At 36.2% G+C, this 21299-nt stretch overlaps 3 protein-coding genes across 3 annotated transcripts; 1 reads left to right on the forward strand and 2 right to left on the reverse strand.

Annotated features, from left to right (window-relative positions):
* Positions 1-40: 40 nt before the first annotated feature.
* LOC109158283 lies at positions 41-2661 on the forward strand. The gene has a single exon (XM_019306194.1). It carries the CDS (start codon positions 989-991, stop codon positions 2456-2458), a length of 1470 nt encoding a protein of 489 aa, XP_019161739.1. The 5' UTR covers positions 41-988; the 3' UTR covers positions 2459-2661.
* A 9480-nt stretch (positions 2662-12141) lies between these two features.
* On the reverse strand, positions 12142-14658 carry LOC109158027. The gene has a single exon (XM_019305846.1). The coding sequence runs from the start codon at positions 14656-14658 to the stop codon at positions 12142-12144; it is 2517 nt and encodes an 838-aa protein (XP_019161391.1).
* A 5151-nt stretch (positions 14659-19809) lies between these two features.
* On the reverse strand, positions 19810-20331 carry LOC109158028 (uncharacterized mitochondrial protein AtMg00810-like). The gene has a single exon (XM_019305848.1). It carries the CDS (start codon positions 20329-20331, stop codon positions 19810-19812), a length of 522 nt encoding a protein of 173 aa, XP_019161393.1.
* Positions 20332-21299: the final 968 nt, after the last annotated feature.

A 21299-nucleotide genomic window follows, 5' to 3' on the forward strand; every position in this document is an offset into this window, starting at 1 on the left:
TGTAATGGAGAGAGAATAGCAATTAAGATATTTGATTACAACGTCATTCAGTCACTTTACCTTTTAAGAGCAAGTGAAGGCATCTTGAATCTCATATTCTCATGTATATTCATCACAATTATACATGCTCATATTTCTGAAACCCGAAGCCACAAAAAAACATACTTCTGTATTGAGTTCTCTTCATTTCCCTGACCATCCGTGCGTATGTGGCCTTCGTTGACAACAATCCTTACAAAAGAGAAGGATTGAAACACTGGGTAGTTTTCTGTTGGAGTCGCAGAGTAAAAGAATTATTAAAAAAAAAAAAAAGAAGAGACTTTCAAGGGTGACAATATGAGGATGGTCAGTGCCATTGATTGTTCAGAGTGCCCAAGTATCTGTAGTTTCTTGGTTGTTGAAGCTTATCCTAAGAGGTACTCTTCCAAGATCCCATCTGATTTGATCCTATTCCTGGGCCTTGGCTTCATAGATTGGTAAAATTTACTATCTTTATGTTTCTGATTCCTAGAGGATTTGCCAGATAAGGACTGTGTATTTGATGGGTTTGATTCAGTGTCGTCTTCCACCTTTCTTTTAAGAGTTTAAGGAGACTCCTGGGTTAACCTTTCATAAGTTCTTAATTTAGGGGCTAACTTTATGTCTGTATTTTGTTGTCTTTTTTTTTTTTTTTCTTGATTCCTCTGTGTAGTAGTTTCATTTTATGAAAATCTTATTCCCCTTGCTTTGATAAAACTAGGGATTTATAAATCTAGCCATATGGGGTTTCCTCTAGAATCCAGATAAAGTCATATGTTGTCTTCTGATGATCTGGGATTTTAGGACTTTGTAGTTTTGATGATTTTCAATTTGGGTATTGTGGGAATAGTTTTGCAATGAATAAGTTCAGGGCTTTGATGGAGGTGGGATGTTGTAGCTGGGACTAGTTTGGGTACATAAAGATTAGCCTTTTATCAGAATAGTCTTCAATTCTGGGTATTATTTGAAGATGGGGGATATCCTTCTAACAGCTCTTTCAATAGAGAATCATCACCCTTCAACCCTCTTATCCATGGATTCCAGTGCCCCCTCTTCACATGATGATTTGGATCTTGAGACGATGAATCGCCAAGATCCAATAATTGGTCCCCCGGACATCAATTTACCCTTATCGACTGAGCTTAGCCCCTTTCCTCAGCCATGGAACTCTGAACACTTTGATGTTCTTGATGTTGGGCTCGGGACCCAGATATATGAAACCGAAAGTCCTCAAAATGCACCCAAGATTGGTAGGAAATTTGCAAAAAGAACAGATAGCGTCTGGGCTGCCTGGTTTTTCTTTAGCTTTTATTTTAAGCCCGTGTTCAATGAGAAATCAAAGGCGAAAGTTGTTTGTGACAGCAATGGGGTTAGTGGGTTTGATAGATCGGACCTCGAGCTCGATACTTTCATGGTTCAGCACGATATGGAGAATATGTACATGTGGGTTTTCAAGGAAAGGCCCGAGAGTGCACTGGGTAAGATGCAACTCAGGAGCTATATGAACGGGCATTCTCGACAGGGGGAACGCCCCTTCCCTTTCAGTGTTGACAGAGGTTTTGTTCGGTCTCATAGGATGCAAAGGAAACAGTATAGAGGCCTTTCGAATCCTCAATGTGTTCATGGGATCGAGGTTGTTCCCTCGCCCAATCTCTCGGTTTTAGATGAAGGCAAGCTAAGGAGATGGGTGGAACTTACTGGAAGGGAGGCGAATTTCACCATCCCACCCGAAGCAAGTGATTACAGTTCATGGAGAAACCTTCCCAACACAGAATTCGAGCTCGAGAGGCCCAAGAATAACCACCATTCCCACTCTAAGAAACTATTTAAGTTGTCAACTAGGCCACCCAACCATACTAATGGGGATATAATGGATCTCTCACCGGTCAGCAACAAAAGGAAGGACTTTTTCTCACATGGAAATGAAGAAGAGGATCGCCTTCCTAATCGGATTCCAAATTTGGAAGTGAATCCGAACGAGCCACACTGGTTGAACGAATTTCGAGGGGTCATGAGGAACGTTTATGGGCCCGTGACAGCTGCTAAAACCATCTACGAAGACGAAGAAGGCTATTTGATCATAGTCAGCTTGCCATTCGTGAATCTGCAGAGGGTCAAAGTTTCGTGGCGGAACACACTCAAACATGGGGTAATCAAGGTTTCTTGCTCGAGCACATCTCGCACCTCATTCATTAAGAGGCACAAAAGGACTTTCAAACTTTTAGATTCATCATCTGAGCACTGCCCTCCGGGGGAGTTTGTCCGAGAAATCCCTCTTTCAACCCGGATTCCCGAAGACGCTAATATAGAGGCCTACCTCGATGGATCCGGGACAGTTCTCGAGATATTGGTGCCTAAACTTCAAGAGGGACCGGAAGAACACGAAGTGCACATCCGCCTTTGTCCTCAACTCGGTGCTAGTGATCTTATGTTGACCTAGAGGCATTAACTCTGTATGGTGTAATATTATGCATGAACTTTAAATAAGGACATATTTGTTGTGTTATATGTCATTCCTATAAGAAATTAAGAATGAACTTGGTTTCAAAATTGTACGGTTATGCCTGTGATGGAATTGAAGCAGGTGTACTGTTCCATCTCAACTAAAAGTCTAAGCTGATAGTTGGATTGCACATTTATGTTTACATATTCTACAGTTCATTGCTTCAAAGTGAGATTTTTGAAATCTTTAACCCTGACAAGATGTTCATTAGTACTACTTTAGCCGCGGCCTATGACTCGTCTATTTCAACTCATATCTGGGAATCTTTCCCATTCCCCTCCACTTTGATTTGGATAGCTCACAATCAATCAACAGTTGAAGCCAAAGAGATTTTTTAAAAAAAATAAAAAATGCAGTGACTTTGCACCCAGAAAAATACAGTGTTCTTGATGTGTTTTATGCATTTAGCTTATTAAAATGCATTATTGGAGACTAGAGTGCATAAATTTGTCTGGATTCTCAGGTGGGCAATTCAATTACCACTTCTCTTCTAAGCACTTTCCCTTCACATGATTCTGATAGAGGAAAAAAAAAAAAAGATATTCCTAAAGGGTAGATTGTTCCTGTTGGTGGTTGTTCCATTGATGAAAAAGATAGATTCAGAAGATTGTGCCAAACGTGATAAATAATGGAAGGTATGGGTTGTTGGGTTATAGTGAAAGCCGGCAGGTGGATGGGTAAATAATGAGTTTGCTGATAGGCTTACATCCAAATAAGAAACACTTCTTAGGTGAGAATTGCGAATTTGTACATGAATGCACATTGCACACACACTCTAATATATCAGACACAATCTACTATGAAGTAGTTTGTGTGCGTCCATGTAGTAGATTGTATGCATTCATGTGGCTCTCACGTTCTTATCTAAGGGTTAGTTCTCATTTAATCATTATTCATTTGTGAAAAATATTAAGAATTCTTTTAAAATATAGATACAAATTTACTAATTTATCCATTTAGGACGATAGTTTATCTTCTTGTGGTTTTTTGCTGACTAAGATCACAAAACGGAATTTATTCAGTACACAATTTCGAATAATAACGGCAGGTTTCCTTATCATTCCAAAAATATCCTTCAATTCTTGTAAAGGGTGTGAGTTTTTTGACAACACTCCTTTGATATACTTTAACTAAAAGTTTTGAAAAAAATAAAATAAAATAAAATAAAATGGACCGCACCCTAACATTATTTTTCAGTCTTTACATTATGAACGCATAAGTTGCGTTAAAAGATTGACATATTACTTACCCTATAAAGCTTGGGGGACCACATAGAAATGACCGGAGGACATTAAGTTCATTGTCTTATTTAGTTTCTAGTGTGATCAACTGCTAAAACGTAATTGACCTGTATCATAAAATAGTTAGTTTATTAGTTAATTTTAATTTATTTGATCATTATTATTTGTTTAACTTGATTAATATAAATATTTGTTTAATTAATTTTTTGTAATTTTAAAATGCTAAAATTTAAAAAGTTGCTCAAAACAATTTTTTCAATTAGCTCTTGAGAAAAAAAAAATTATATGAAACAGCTATCAGCTAATTTACCAAATACCTTTCACAATCAGCTAATGTTATCAATTAGTTATGGCCCTATTTGGTAAAATGGCTGATAGCTGTTAGTTGTTAGCTGATTGTGTTAATTAGAGGGTATAAATAGTTGATAACATTAACTGATTGTAGAAAAGTGTTTGGTAAATTAGCTGTTAGCTGATAGCTGTTTAGTATAATTTCTTTTTCAAAAAGCTAATTGAAAAAGTTGCTTGGAGTAGCTTTTTGAATTTTAGCCTTTTAGAATTACAAAAAGCTAATTAACCAAACATTTATATTGATATTTTAACTAAATCAAACAATTAATAGTGGTCATTTACCAAATAGGACATTATGTTTTTATAACCCTAATTTCCGACTTTACTAAACTATATCCTGAATTCCATGAATCCGCCTGAGGCAAGTTGTCCAATTAATTCCAGGTTCCTTACCGCTTGTACACTTCTGTACACAAGAAGTCTTGACCCGCACTACTGATTTGTCAAAACCCTCCAATGACTCCTCAAGTTCTTAGTTGGGTTCAAACCCCATGCCCTATCGCTGGAAGCAAGATATCCTAATTCAATGACGCCATGTCTTTTGAGAAAACCGAACCTCTACCATGCAGTTGGAGCAAGACTTTCAAGCTGACCCTTGAACCATTAAGCTAAGCCCAGGGCCGACCCTGGAGCAAGGGCAGGCTGGGCCCCTGCCCAGGGCCCATCTCTAGAGGGGGGCCCATAGACCCTATGATATATTAATATATTATATATTATTATATATATAATATATATTATTTAGGATACATTAAAAAAATTATTTAATTACTATTGACTGGATGACTTCTGATCGAAGTCGAAAAGACGTAAGATTTGGGAAGAATCGAAGAAAAGAGAAGTCGCACTCATTCATTCAATTCTTCTCCGGTCGCATCTACGGTACAGCAACCGATGGAGTTATTAGAAGCTCAGAAGTTAATGTACTTTCATAATCCACAAATAACAAATCTTCTCTACAAATCTACATATTCTACCAATATCATCAATACTCATCGACAATCGCCGGTCACTCCAGTCGGTCCTATTCGTCGGGAATTGCCGCGCCTTCACCACTCCGGTCTACAATTGTAATTTGCAAAGCCAAAGGTATTTTATGATTTGAGATTTTTTTTAGTTCTGAAAACTATGATTTAGGAATTAGGCCGTATTGTTAACTGTATTGTTGAAAAGTCTATGATTTGGAAATTGGGATTTGGAATTTGAATAATTGTAGAATGTTAGCATGTATAATGTATTGTCTGTATTATTGTAATAGGAATTTAGGAATTTGTAGAATTGAAAAGGGAAAACTACCAGTTATTAAGTTTTCAGAATTGGAAATATTGCAGAAGAATTTGCTTATTTGCAGAATTGAGATTTGAAAAATTGAAAACTACAAGTTATTACTTATTAGGATTCGAATTCATAATTTTTTACTTACAATGTAATTGTAATTAGTAAGTTTAACTATTTAAGCCAAACTATATCTATTTCTTAATCATTCTCAAAGTAAAATGGTGTCTATTAGAATGTCATATGCAAAATTAATTGTGGATTGCTCCTGTTGATGTTCAAAAATTATTGGTATTTACTCAGAATTAATTGGTCATTGGCCTATATGTTATAATTTCATTTATTTATGCAGGATTGAAGGCACACGTTTACGTGTTGCCCGCTGGTAGAAATAAAGATTTTTGATTGATTGATTCATAAGTGCCAGGTGCTTTTGTTCCTTTTCTTTTTATTTTTATTATTATTTTTTTTGGGTTAAGACCAATTTTAATTATAATAAGGGAAAATTGTAAAAAATACCCCTCTATAATTTGTCAATTATCAATGTCACCCCTGAATTATGAGTGGTGTAAATGTTGCCCCTCAATTATCAAAATGGTGCACATATAGCCCCTCCCGTAACGGACATGTGGTTCCCCGTTAGTGTACGACACCGTTAAGTCGGAGTAAATATGTAATTTAGTTGTTTTTTCCCTCCCTCGATTCGATGTACCAGTAATGGACAGCGGTGGGGAACCACAGGTCCGTTACGGGAGGGGCTATATGTGCACCATTTTGATAATTGAGGGGCAATATTTACACCACTTATAATTCAGGGGTGACATTGATAATTGGCATATTATAGAGGGGCATTTTTTACATTTTTCCCTTATAATAATTCTTTTTATATAATGTTGCCTAATAAACATTTATTTGGAAGTGAAAAGAGAAAAAAAAAAAAAAAAAAAAAAAAAAAAAAAAAAAAAAAAAAAAGAAGGATACCAATGACTGTAGCTAGGGATGGCAATTTCAATCCGACCCGTGGATATCCACCCGAATCCACCCCGCATGGATCGGGTTTTTTTGGGTGATGGTGGGTGGTGGGTCGGGGGTGGGTCTTAAAAAAGCAAACCCGCGGTGGGTCGGGTTGGATTCGGGTTCTATGTACAAGACCCGCCTAGAACCCCACCCGACCCACCATATGTGTGTGTATATATATATATATATAATAGTAAAATAAGTACTAGTATGTAGTTATTTATAAAAGTTTATATAACTTCGTGTATCTTTTTACTATTTTTTATATCAAAACTACTAATTTTATTTAAAAAATTAACAATTTAGTTATTATATTTAAATATTTCAATTATTTATGTTTTAGTATCACTAATGGATTTTATTTTTTTATTATGTGTAAATAATTTAAATATTATTTTTTAAAAAACATAATAAGATGATAAGTGGTGGGTACCCGTAGTAGGCACCCGCACCCGGTGGGGGTGGGGGTGGGTTCTGAAAAAGTCCACCCGATGCGGGTTGGAGGTGGGGGTGGGTGGGGAAAATATAAGGTGGGTCGGGTGATGGATGTAGCCCTCCCCGACCCACACCCGACCCATTGCCATCCCTAACTGTAGCATCAACGGAGAGAAGTTTTTCAAAATTGAAATTATTGAAAACTTACTTAAGATCTTCAATGTCACAAGAAAGATTGAATGGTTTAGCGATTTTGTATATTGAGAAGGATATGCTAGAGAATATTAATCTTGATGCAATTATTGATGATTTTGCATCGAGTAAAGCACGTAGAAATTTTTTGTCATGAATATTTTTGTATTTAAAAAATTATTGAATTTTTCTAATCTTATTTCATGTTATTTGATATTATCATTTTTTTATTACTATTAAATTTAAATTTTAGTTTTTCATATAGGGGTCATTTTTTTTAAGTTCCGTCCCGAACCTATAAAATGTTTGGACCGGCCCTGGCTAAGCCCCACGCGGAGCTTGAGCTTATTATTGTTGGGTGGTTGTGAGTTGTGTACTGCATCAATTGTTTTGCTGTTTACAGTGTAGATGTTGTGGACGTCAATGGAGGAGGTCTGCTGCAGATTCACAAATCTTTGGTTGTTTTGAGGATAAGGATCAATTTCGTTCATAATTTTTTTTTTTTCCAAACAATACAAACCATTAATAAAAAATTAAAAAAAATTAACTCTAAATAGGCAGTTTTAGAAAGAAGTGCAATTGATTCATTTTTATTCATAATTCTTCATCATTATTTACCTAGACTAGACATCAACTTATATTTAATTTCAACTAGTGTTTCTCTTGTACAATGGACTAATGTATTTTATACTTAATACATTTTCATAAATAAATTTTAAAGAATAAGAAATCAAAATATATGCAATAAATAAAGGATTTTTTTTAATAGAGGGAGCATAAATGAAGTTTCAAATTTTTAATATGACCTTTTCAAATTTTCAATATGACCTTTCAAAAGCATAATGGCCTGAATTCCGATTATATTTCTTAACTATTCTAATTCATTTTGGAATATTATAAATATTCTTCTAAAATACATTACGTGAACCAAACATGTCATAAATGAAGTTGTGTAACTTGTAATATTTCATACATTGCAAATACATAATATAAAATGGGTACCTACGTAAAAATTTATAGCAAAAAAAAAATGGGTAAAATATCATCAATAATAATATTCTACATCATCAATTAAAAATAGAACGAAAATTGGGTAAAATATCACTACATCTGATATTCTAATCGTCTAATTGACTGAAAGTAAAAAAGAATAATTGGTTGAAAATGAATATGATATTACTAATTAATTGAAAATATAAAATTAAATGAATATTAATAGTTGACTACAAATAAAAAATGATCTATAATTAACTAATATGAAAAAAAAATGGTTAGATCATTGCATTTTAATTAAAAATTGATGGAAACTAAAATTGGACGGAAATTTTCAATAATAATATTCTATATCATAGATAATAAAGACATATCATTGCAACGGAAATATTTCAATAATAATATTATTGAAAATGCAATAAAGTTAAATTAAAAATGCAACGGAAATATTTCAATAATAATATTATACATAATCAATTAAAACTTGAACAAAAATTAGGTAAAAATATCATTGCATATGATATTCTAATTGACTAATTGATTAAAAAAATTGGCTGAAAATGAATATGATATTACTAACTGACTTAAAATATAAAAAAATAAAAAATAAAAAATAAAAAACTCTAATTGACTAATATTCTACCATTATATATTTTCACTCGAGTCACCCATCATGGTGGACTGGAGGTGTTAGCTATAGACGATGATGGACAAGATTGTGTTGCAATTACCAATGTCGAAAGAGGTTTCAATAATGTGTACATACAATCGTTGATATTTTTTTTAAATGACAAATTTGCTATATATCTAGACAAAAATATATATATCTTCCATACAAAAGAATTAAGATAGTAATTCATTCCTATAACTGAGTTGCTTGAGAATGAGCACATTTGCCGAATTTATAAAAAAAAATACTAAACAATGATAAATAAAATCTCCAAAATTACAGCACCGCATGCGTACATCTACACATTAGCTATAAATTTGAGCAATCATTTGCTCAAATTTAAGCATTGATAACATCAAAACACATAAATAATCCAAACCATATGTTCAATTGCACTATATAATATTTGATGTTCTAATTTAAATAATTATATATTGATCCAAATATTCTTAATATATTACAACAAATTCATTTCGTGCATCGAACGGGTGAAAATTATATTATTCTAATAATTTTTCTTTCATTCTTTCGTGCAATTACTATGCTAATGTATTTAAATATTGAAAGAGAATTCTATAAAAAGGATCCTTAATTCACTAAAATTCTATATTATTCTTAAAAACAAAACCCCCATTTCTTACTTTCCCGCACAAACTATAAAAAAAAAATACCAATTAATAATACTAATAATAATTAGTAAAAAAATTAGTAGTAGAATAGAAAAAAAGATCCTTAATTCACAAAAACTAGAAAAGGAAACGCAATTCACTAATTAATTAAAACTAACAATAATCAGTAAAAAAAGATCATTGATTCACTAAAAATGAAAATATAAATGGAATTTACTGATTATGACTAATAATAATTGGTAAAATAGGAAAATAAAAAATGAGTCTTAATTCAATGAAAATGGAAAAAAGAAACGGAAGGGTGTGAAAAAAAAAATAGGGTCATAATAAGGAAAACAGTAAAAAATGAAAATTCTACCAAAAATCTATATATATATATATATATATATATATATATATATATATATATATATATATATATAAAGTTTCTTAATTCACGAGAAATAGAAAAGGAAACGGAATTCACTGATTAATTAATAATAATAATAATAATAATCAGTAAGAAAATTAACAGTAAAATATGAAGAAAAAAAATCCTTACTTCACTAAAAATGAAAAAAAAAATGAAATTTACTGATTAATACTAATAATAATCAGTAAAATTGAAAATAAAAAAGGATTCTTAATTCAATGAAAATGAAAGTATTTTTTTTTTTTTTAAAAGGGTCATAATAAAAATAACAGTAAAAAAAATCCTACAAAAAAAATTGAAAAAAAAAACAGATTCATAATTTACGAAAAATAGAAAAGGAAATGGAATTCACTGAATAATTAATACTAATAATAATCAATAAAATTAAAAGTTAGCATTAAAAATAAAAATATATAAAAGGATCCTTAATTCACTAAAAATAGAAAAAGAATCGAAATTCACTGATTAATACTAATAATAATCAGTTAAATAGGAAAATATAAAAAGATTCTCAATCTATACCATTATTAAAAACAAAATCCTTCTTCCTTACTTTCACACCCAAATAATAGAAAAAGAAAAAAAAAATCTATAATATAATTAAAAACAAAATTCTATTTACAAAAAATATTCTATATTATCAATTAAAAATGGAATGAAAATTAGGTAAATTGAAAAAATAAATAAGTATCTATTCAAACATATTTTCTCAACCAATGCCTTCAATGAGGCTCAATCTCATGACTTCCCACATGAGAGAGATCATTACATGCCATATGAGCAGAAGGTGATTGGCAACAAACATTAGGTTAATTGAAAGAAATGAATACTAATAATTGTTTGAAAATAAGAGAAGATTCATAATTGACTAAAATAGAAAAAAAATGGTCAGATCATTGCAATTTAATTTTTCACAATAATATTACATAGTATAATACATCAAATCACAAGTATGTCATAAATTTTTCACAATTTTAAACAATAGAATGGAAATATTTCAATAATAATATTCTACACTATCAAGTAAAGGTAAATTAAAAATGAAAAGGAAATACTTCAATAATAATATTCTATATCATCAATACTAAAGACATTTTAAACAATAGTAAAGGTAAATTAAAAATGTAACGAAAATTAAAAATGAAATGGAAATATTTCAATATATATTCTAAATCAGCAATTAAAAATGAAACGAAAATTGGGTAAAAATATCATTGCATTTGATATTTTAGTTCGCTAATTGATTAATTGACTAAAAATAAAAAAAGAAATAATTGGATGAAAATGAATATAATATTACTAATGGATTGAAAATATAAAAGGAAATGAATATTAATAATTGACTGCAAATAAAAAATTATCCATAATTGACTAATATGAAAAAAAAATAAATGGTTAGATCATTGCATTTTAAGTAAAAATGGAAGGGAAACTAAAATTGAACGCCAATATTTCAATAATAATATTCTACATCATAAATAGTAAATGCATATTTTAAAAAATAGTAAAGGTAAATTACAAATGGAACAGAAATATTTCAATAATAATATTATACATCATCAATTAAAAATGGAACACAAATTAGGTAAAAATATCACTCCATATGATATTCTAATTGACTAAAAAAAAAAAGAATAATTGGCTGAAAATGAACATGATATTACTAATTTATTCAAAATATAAAAGGATCGCTAATTGACTAATATTATACCATTATATATTTTCACGGAGTCACCCATCCTGATCAATTGGAGGGGTTAGCTCTAGACGATGATGGACGAGATTGTGTTGCTACTACTAATGTCGTCTACAAAGAGGTTTCAACAATGTGTAAATAAAACCGTTGATATTATGTTTTTTAAATGACAAAATTGCTATATGTATAGACAAAAAAAAAAATATCCTCCATACAAATGAATTAAGATAACAATTCATTCATATAACTGAGTTGCTAGAGAACGAACATATTTGTCTAATTTATAAAAAAAAAAAATACTAAACAATGATAAATAAAATCTCCAAAGTTATAACACTACATGCATACATCTACACATTCGCTATTAATTTGAGCAATTATTTGCTTAAATTCGAATGATCCAACCCGTATATCCAATTGAACTATATAATATTTGATGTTCTAATTTAAATAATTATATATCAATCCAAATATTCTTAATATATTACAACAAATCTCTTCCGTGCATCGCACGGGCGCAAATACTAGTACATAATATAAAGCGGGTACCTACGTAAAAATTTATAGCAAAAAAAAAAAATTTAATAATAATAATAATAATAATAATAATAATAATTGGGATTTTTTTTAGTACATCCAAGAAGACCCAAAATAAGAATGACTATCTTTTAACCTTTTTTTTTTTTTTGAAAGCCAAGTATATTGGCATATTTTAATTAATGAGAGGAATCAAACAGTCAGGCGGGACATAGTCCCAATACATAGAGTGTTCCTGATCGAAAGCTAGCGTAGCTAAAGTATGAGCACTAACATTAACTAGTCTAGAGACAATATTTAAAGAGCAATACGTAAAAAGGGTCATAGTTGCCCGACATTGGTCCTCCACCACTCCTTCATAAGATAGAATGGTCGTAGGACTAGATAGTAAGTGATGTCGTAGTTGTGTGCAATCAGTCATCATATCCACATCAAATTCGTTCCGCTCCTTAAGCCAAGATAACGCTAACCTGCATGCGAGGGCCTCTGCCATAAGAGGTGACAAACAATTCGTGAGCCTTCCATTTTTTGCAGCCTTGAAAGAATCATCCGGGTGCATCAGCAAAACACCATACGCCGCCTCGCCCGTCTGCGGTCGGAAACCACCATCGAAGAAGCAGCGCGGCCGTCCCTGGAGTTCCAGCGCCGGTGGCTGCGTCACTTGCACACTGTTCGAGCAGTGAGCTTGGGTGTACGCCGATCTTGCTGCGGCTGCCCGCCTCCATGTAGTGAGAGGCGGCGGTAATGCCCTCTTCCATACAGCGTCGTTCCGGGCACTCCATAAATGATAAAGAACTCCCACGAGTGTTGTAAATTGCTCCTCCGTTAAGTTGACCATAGCACCCATTATCCACTCTGGAAAAGTAGCAGCAATAATATTTGTAATAGGCAATCCCGAAATATTCCAAACAATTCTAGAATAATCACAAGAAGTTAATGTATGCATAACATTCTCATGGGATGTATCACACATTGGGCATGCAGGATCAATTTCTACCCTCTTTATAATCAGGTTGTTTGTGGTTGGGAGGATATCACACAAGGCTCTCCACAAAAAGGTTTTCCATTTGGGTGGGACTTTCAACTTCCACACTGTAATCCACTTACCAAAGGCACCAGAATTAATTTCATAATTTCCAATAATTTGCCTGTATGCATTTTTAACAGAGTATTCACCCCTTGGATCCTTATACCAATACCACGAATCCTCATATTCTGGGCTTACAGGGATGCGAGATATACGAGCCACATCATCAGGTTCAAATAAATCACATAAAATATGTGGATCCCATGTTTTTGTTTGTTGATCAATCAAACCTACAACCCTTGCCTCGCGTAGTTCCTCAGGCATTACTGTTTGTATTAAGGGACTTGGATCATCAGGCAACCAGGGATGTCCCCAGATCAGAGTTTTTTCCCCATTTCCAATCCTCCTCCTTACTCCAGAGCAAACTATTCCATGGGCAGCCATTATACTTCGCCAACAATAACTGGGGCAATTCCCTATCTTAGCATCAATAAAGGAAGTCTTCGGATAGTAACGGGCTTTATATATTCTTGCTGCAAGAGAGGTTGGGTTAGTAAGAAATCTCCATGCCTGCTTCCCTAGCATAGCCAGGTTAAAAGAACGAAGATCTTTAAATCCCAAACCCCCATATTTCTTCGGAACACATAATTTGTCCCAGGCCTTCCAATGGATTCCTCTGTCCACCCCTTTCCCCCACCAGTACCTATTCATTGTCCTCTCAATAGATAAACAGACTGTATCAGGCAACAAGAAAATACTCATTGAGAAGGTAGGCATAGATTGGGCAACACTTTTCAAAAGTACCTCCTTTCCTGCTTGTGACAACAGCTTCTTATTCCAAGATCCAATCCTCTGTTTGATTTTATCCTCCACATAAGAGAAAACTGCCCTTTTATTTCTCCCAATAAAAGATGGTAGGCCTAAATATTTCCCAAAGTTCGGCGCCTGATCCACGCCTAGACAATTAGCCACGAGATCCCTATCCTCCCCTGAAGTATTTCTGATGAAGCAAATATTTGATTTATGATAATTAACCATCTGACCAGATAAATTCTCATACCTCAACAGACATTGCTTTATCACACTAGCCTCCTGTATATTTGCCTTAAAAAACAATAAGCTGTCATCCGCAAAAAAGAGATGTGACACTGGGGGTGCCCCTCTAGCCACTCTACAACCATGAATAGAACCCGCCAGCTCAGCTTTTTGCAATAATAGAGATAATCCTTCTGCACATATAATGAACAAATAAGGTGAGAGGGGGTCGCCTTGTCTGAGACCTCGCGTTGGGATTATTTTCCCTCCAGGGACGCCATTGACCACAACCTGATACGACACAGTCGTCACACATGTCATAATCAAATCAATCCACCCCTTATCAAAACCCATTACCTGTAACATCTTCTTCAGAAAGGGCCACTCCATTCGATCATATGCCTTTGCCATATCTAACTTTAGAGCTCCCCACCCCACATTACCACATTGTTTCCGATTTAGAAAGTAGCCAACTTCCGAAGCCACCAGGATATTATCTGTGATCAACCTTCCTGGAATGAAAGCACTCTGGGAATCTGATATTAGATTTTCCATTAGTGGTTTCATTCTATTGGTTATCATTTTAGCCATACTCCTATACAGTACATTACTGAGAGCAATTGGCCGCATGTCCCCTACTGTTTCCGGCACATTTTTCTTAGGGATCAAAATTATATTCGTATCATTCAAACCATTCGGCAGGATTCGCGAGTTGAGGGTGTTAACAATAAAACCAGATACATCCACTCCCACCACATCCCAAAAATGTTGATAGAAACCTGGGTTCATACCATCAGGTCCCGGGGCTTTATCCGGGAACATAGAAAACACTGCAGTTCTAACCTCATCAATATCAAAGGGGCGCAAAAGGGCCATGTTTTGTGCCGGGATGACACGGGGGGCAAAGTCATTAAACAAAGGATCACTGCATGTAACATTATTTGTTGCAAAAATTCCCTCAAAGTATCTCATAATAAGCAGGTTCATATTCTCTCCCTCCTCCCAATCCCCATCATCATTCATTAATTTAGCAATTAATCTTTTTCCGAGCAGAGGCATACCTGTGGTAAAATTTTGTGTTAACGTCAGCACCACGCAGCCAATGTTGTTTCGCCCTCTGTCTCCAGAAAGTATCCTCCTGAGCCTCCAGCTGGGTTAATTGAGTTTCAAGGCTTTGGAATTCAGTCAGGGCATCCGGATCACGCCTGTGTCTAATGGCCTCCTGTTTCGCACGTATCCGCTTAATGCGTTCTCCAAACTTATGGAAATGGTCCCCTCCCCACCGCATCAGACTGTGCCCACAATATTGCTGACAATTCAGCAAACCCTCAGTCCGCCGGTCATTCCAGGCTGTCTCAACCACCTCCCTGCACCCCTCATCCAGCAACCAGGCCATCTCAAACCTGAATCCCCTGTGTCCCCTTCTCCTCTGCCCGCATGGTTCAGCTATTTTGAGAAAAAGAGCCGAGTGATCTGATTTACGTGTGAGGATATTATGTACCTCTGCATGAGGATTAACATCCCCCCAAGATGCTGTTGCCAACACCTTGTCTAACCTCTCCTCTATCCAATTGTTCGTGCCTTTACTTTTCTCCCAGGTAAACTGATAACCTCTCATAGCCATCTGCGCCAAGCCACATCCATCAATCACCTCCCGAAACCGCGAAGGAGACTATTAGGGTGCGGGTTCCCCCCCCCCCCCCCCCCCCCCCCCCTTTTCTCGTACTGATATAAGAGATCATTGAAATCCCCTATTACAACCCAAGGAAGCGAGGATCTCCCACTTAGCGTCCCCAACAACTCCCACGATTCCCTTCTATCTTCCCGCTTTGGAAAACCGTAAAAACCTGTCATTCTCCAAACTCTATCACCAGCCAATCGAACCTCCACATCCACATGATTCTTAGAATAGCTCAGGAGGGTAGCAGTATTGTTTTTCCTCCAGAGCAACGCTAAACCTCCCCCATTCCTCTCATTATCCACATAGAACAAACCTTCAAACCCAATTTTAACTCGAAGTCGTTCCGCATGATCCTGTCCCACCATCGTTTCCATTAAAAATACAAAGTCTGGCTTCTTACTGGACACCATGTCCACAATTTCTCGAACCGTCCGTGGATTGCCTAAGCCACGACAGTTCCAACTAAGAGTACTCATTGGGTCGGGCGGGCCTGGGAACCAGTACCCGCCTGTTGCAAGTTTTTTGAACGATCTGCCATCACAACATCACTCCCCTCCACCTCATACTCCACACCCTCACGCTCCACCCCCTCCCGCCGGCGCTTAGCCACAGCCACCACACCGGTTTCACCCTCAACCTCCCTACCCGACCCAACCCCATGTTGTGCCGGCCCACTTTTCCCCTCACCCGAGCCACTCCCCTTCACTGCCGTCGGCGTCGGTAGCAACCAGCTGCCCCCGACCGGCCTCGGTCCCCGACTTCCTCCCGCCCGCAAGTCCGGGCCATACAAGTAATCTTCTACCGGCATCACTGAATCCCTTGCACCCCGACAAAACTTGTAAGAGTAGCCAAGCATTCCGCAGAAGTAACAATATGTGTGCAACCGCTCATACTTAAAGTACACCCAACAACTCGTTTTATCCCTCTTAATAAACTTCATTCGGCGTTTCAGTGGTTTATCAACCGATAGTGAAACCCTAATTCGATAAAAGGTTCTCCAGGGCATATTCTGAAAGCGATCATCTCTTTTGACAAAAACCCCCTAAATAATTCCCAATCTGTTCCTGTATCAACTCAGATGTGTACCCCATTGGTAACTCATGGATTTGAACCCACATGTCTACCGTATCCAGCTTAACATTAACCGGCATAACATTCTCGGGGACTTGCTTGCAGACAAACGTGCTATTATCATATGACCACGGCCCCTCATCAAGAACGCGTTAAACATCCGTTAAGTGATGAAAAACGAATAGAAACACGCCCGGTTGTATCTCAGATGCCTGGACCCCACTGACTGGCTGCCATACAGATGCCATGACCTGACTCATGAACTCAAGTTTTACTAGCTTCCTTGTCAAGAAACGGCCTACCACCCCCCACGAGGGCTCGTCCTCCCCTGCTGCCTCTCCGTTCTGCCGATCCGCCATCTGCGGTACAAAACCCCCCTCCTCCTCCGCCAACACCATGTCCGCCCACTGCGCTGTCAAACCTGCTACAGCAGCCTGCTCCGCCATCCTCCACGCCCCGAGACAGAAAACGCAGAAAAACGCTGGGAAGTTAACGTCTCGTCGCCGATCCCTGGTGCAGTATCAAAATTCGTCACCGGAGATCAAATCCGTAAGAAGAATCGTTGGAAAAGTCGAGGAAACCGACCGAAACCCTAGAGCATGGAAAACTTAGGTAGAGAGAGACTTCTTGTGCATGACTGACTATCTTTTAACCTAACATGAAGAGAATTGTAATAATGTAATATTATTCAAAGGTTGATCCAACGCTGAAGTACCCCGGCCCCGAGTCTCTCTTAAATGTCAATCGTTATGCCATAGAACTGTGTTTACCATCCATGGTGAACACGGTCTCAAACGATTAAATGCCCGTAAGTGGCACCGTTATCTTCTTTTTTCTTTTTTCTTTTTTTTTTCTTAATTAACAGCGCGGCTTTTTTTTTTCATTATCACATTTCGCGGTTTCACTTCCTCTTTGCGCAAGCTTCTTCAACACTCATAAATTATGAATGTGTAGGCATGGATTTATGAATGTGCAGTTATGAAATTATGAATTTTCTTTTATGAGGTTATGAATTTTTTGTTATGTAATTATGAATTTTCTGTTATGAGATTATGAATTTACAGAAAATTCAGAATTACATAATTGTAAATTCATACTCTCATAACAAAAAATTCATAATTTAATAAATGTTTTTCTTTTATGAGATTATGAGTTTTCTGTTATGAAATTATGAATTTTCTGTTATGAGATTATAAATTTTCTGTTATGAGATTATGAATTTACAGAAAATTCATAATTACATAACTGTAAATTCATAATCTCATAACAGAAAATTCATAATTTAATAAATGTAAATTCATAATCTGAACATAGAATGCAAAACGCCGTTAATAATACATTAACTATTTTTTTTTCCGTAAAAACGACGCCGTTTTGGAACGTGTTCACAAAGCATGGTGAACACGTTTCCACGGCATAATTTGGGCTTAAATGTACAAGGAATATACTGTATGTCTCTGTTATAATGTAATATATAAGTCGCGTTCGAACATGTGATCTCCCATTTAGGAGAGCCACAACTATGCCGCTTGACCACAAAGTCTTTGCCTCTTCCTTTTTTATTTAAACGAATGAGAAATTAAAGAGTCTCATCCCCACTTTCGTATCTGGGCAACTCGTGTCATCTATCATATCTCACCTCATTCTCTCAACATTTGTTTTTAGAGGTTGTTTTTGTCAAGAAGCCAGATGAAACCCTCTTTATGCATTGATATGATTCTGCATACCCAATTGAGATCATCTTCTTTCCCTTGAATTACCTATTTACGTATAAGGAAATTAAAAAAAAATTTAAAGGAAGGAAATTAAATTACTCATAAGAAAATTTAATAGTAAATAAACTTATACTTGTATGTGGCCAACTAATTAAGCAGATCTTATAGGGTATCCTTTGGAGCAATTGGAGTAGCTCATATCATGCCCATTGGCCATTGTCTTGGTTGGTAAGAAAGTTTCCAATTTGCTTATGTCCCTCCCACTCTCAAGAGTCAAGGATAAAATCACTAACTGGAGCTCTAGCTATGTCCTTTGGAATGTTCAACTCAAGCTCTATCCACGACATACAATTTTTATTCAACCTACCAATTATTTCAAAAATTTAAAGAACCTTTCTCCAATTGGCCTCCAATTCAATAAAAGTTATCTACTTATGAGTTATGATGCTCCTCCATTCCCAAGAAGCGTTACCTAAGAATGTGACAGTGAAGAAATTACTATATTGAACATACTTATTATGCATGACTTGAACCTGTTGGAGATTGAGTTATGTGGATGAACAGAGAACTTGCATTGAGAAGGAGAGGTGGTTACAATACATGAATGAGCTAACTGACTACCATGTCTATACAGAGAAGCTAATATACTGGCAATTAGGTGAAGGCGCCAAAGGCTGTTGTAACAGATGGTGCCAGCTAAGCCTTCTTGATTGGAGCTTTCACTTGGTATTCTCTAATACCCCGTTTTGTATCCCAAGCTTAGACACGTACTGCCGGAACAAAGGGATAGCCAGATGCTTGGTGAATCCATCTGCCACCTGGTTTGCAGATGAGACTGGCAGAAGTTTAATGAGACCTTGATTCAACTTTTCTCGGACGACATGGCAGTCAATGTCGATGTGTTTGGTGCGCTCATGGAAGACGTGATTTTCGGCAATGGCGATGGCGGATTTGCTATCACAAAACAATGTGGCTGGTTTGTCAAGTCTAATGCTTAAATCTTGTAGGATATAAGCCATCCACTGTATCTCACAGACCGTAGCCGCCAAAGCTCTATATTCGGCCTCAGACAAAGATCTTGAAACATTTAGCTGCTTCTTGGCTTTCCACAGACCAGTGCATCTCCCAGAAAGACACAGTATCCAGTAATGGATCGTCTTGTTTCGTTGCATGCTCCCCAATCTGAGTCGGAAAACACTTTTAATGGAGTTGTGTGTTAGCTGGGTAGAACAGGCCTTACCCTGGTGAGCTCTTAATGTACCTCAATACACGATGTGCAGCCAATAAGTGCTTTTCTATAGGGGAATCGACAAATTAGCTCAGTTGTTGAACTGAATAAGCAATATCCGGTCGAGTGGTTGTAAGATATAACATTCTGCCAACCAACCTTCTGTAGCAGCTGGGATCAGTCAAGGGAATTCCATCATCATGTGAGAGTTTTAATCCTTGAGCCATGGGAGTGTTTGCTGGCTTACATTCAAGGAACCCCGCATCTTCCAAAATATCTAAAGCATATTTACGCTGGCATAAATTCAATCCATCACTTGTTCTGCATGCTTCGATCCCCAGAAAATAGCCAAGAGGTCCTAGATCTTTGATTTTAAACTTGTTATCCAGAAATTGTTTAACAGAGTTGATGGTTGATATGTTGGCACTGGCAATGATTATATCATCAACATATACTAACAAAGCAACGAAACCATCATGAGCACATTTGGTAAACAATGAAGGTTCGGATTTGGACTGTTGAAAATCAATCTTGATCAGTGCAACAGTGAGCTTCTCATTCCATTGACAGCTAGCTTGTTTAAGACCATATAACGATCTTAGTAGCATGCATACTTAATTGGGCTTTTCACTTTGGAATACGGGGGGTAGGACCATGTATACTTCTTCATTAAGATCACCATGTAGGAACGCGTTGTTGACATCCATTTGATGTATATTCCAACCCTTAGAAATTGCCACTGCCATAAAGGTGTGAATGTTTGTCAATCTTGCTACCGGTGAGAAGGTCTCGATATAGCCCACACCAAATTGTTGGATGTAACCTTTCGCGACTAGTCTCGCCTTGTGCCTCTCTATAGTGCCATCCGCTTTAAGCTTAGTTTTGAAGCCTTGTGCCTCTCTATAGTGCCATTCGCTTTAAGCTTAGTTTTGAATATCCACTTATACCCAATTGGTGTCTTTCCTTGAGGAAAGTCTGTTAATTCCCATATGTTGTTATTTTGAAGGGCTGTAATTTCATCATTCATGGCCTTCTTCCAACAGTCATGTAGGACTGCTTGACCATATGTTCTTGGTTCCTTGACTGATGAGACTGCCATGGAGAGCATCTTATGTGAAGATGATAGATTAACATAGGGTATTACCTTGGATATTGAGTGAGGGGATGTCTTGGTAGCAACTGTTGCCTCACAGTAATAATCATGCAACTTTGTTGGAATATTTCGCGGCCTAGTTGATCTCCTTGGCTGAACTAAAGAATCAGGAGATGGTGTCAGTTCTGCTGCCTCACTGACTTCATCAATAGCTTCATGTGATAAGGGCTCACTAAAGTTATTTAAGTGACCATGCAGGGGATCACTGAGTATGCTACAAGGGTTGCTATCCATGCTTGTGTTGCTTCTTATGTTTTGAGACTGCTCCTTGCTGCTGCTGCCATGAGTGCCAATATCAAACTCATGATGATGCTCATTGGTATCATGGCAAATTGGAGGTCTGAACTCTGCACTATCATCAATGGATAGATTTGGCAAAGATGGCCTGAACATTTGCTGATTATCTTCTGCCATGTTTGTCTG

Source organism: Ipomoea nil, unplaced genomic scaffold, assembly GCF_001879475.1.
Source record: "Ipomoea nil cultivar Tokyo-kokei standard unplaced genomic scaffold, Asagao_1.1 scaffold2805, whole genome shotgun sequence".
In the NCBI taxonomy this organism is placed as follows: Eukaryota; Viridiplantae; Streptophyta; class Magnoliopsida; order Solanales; family Convolvulaceae; genus Ipomoea; species Ipomoea nil.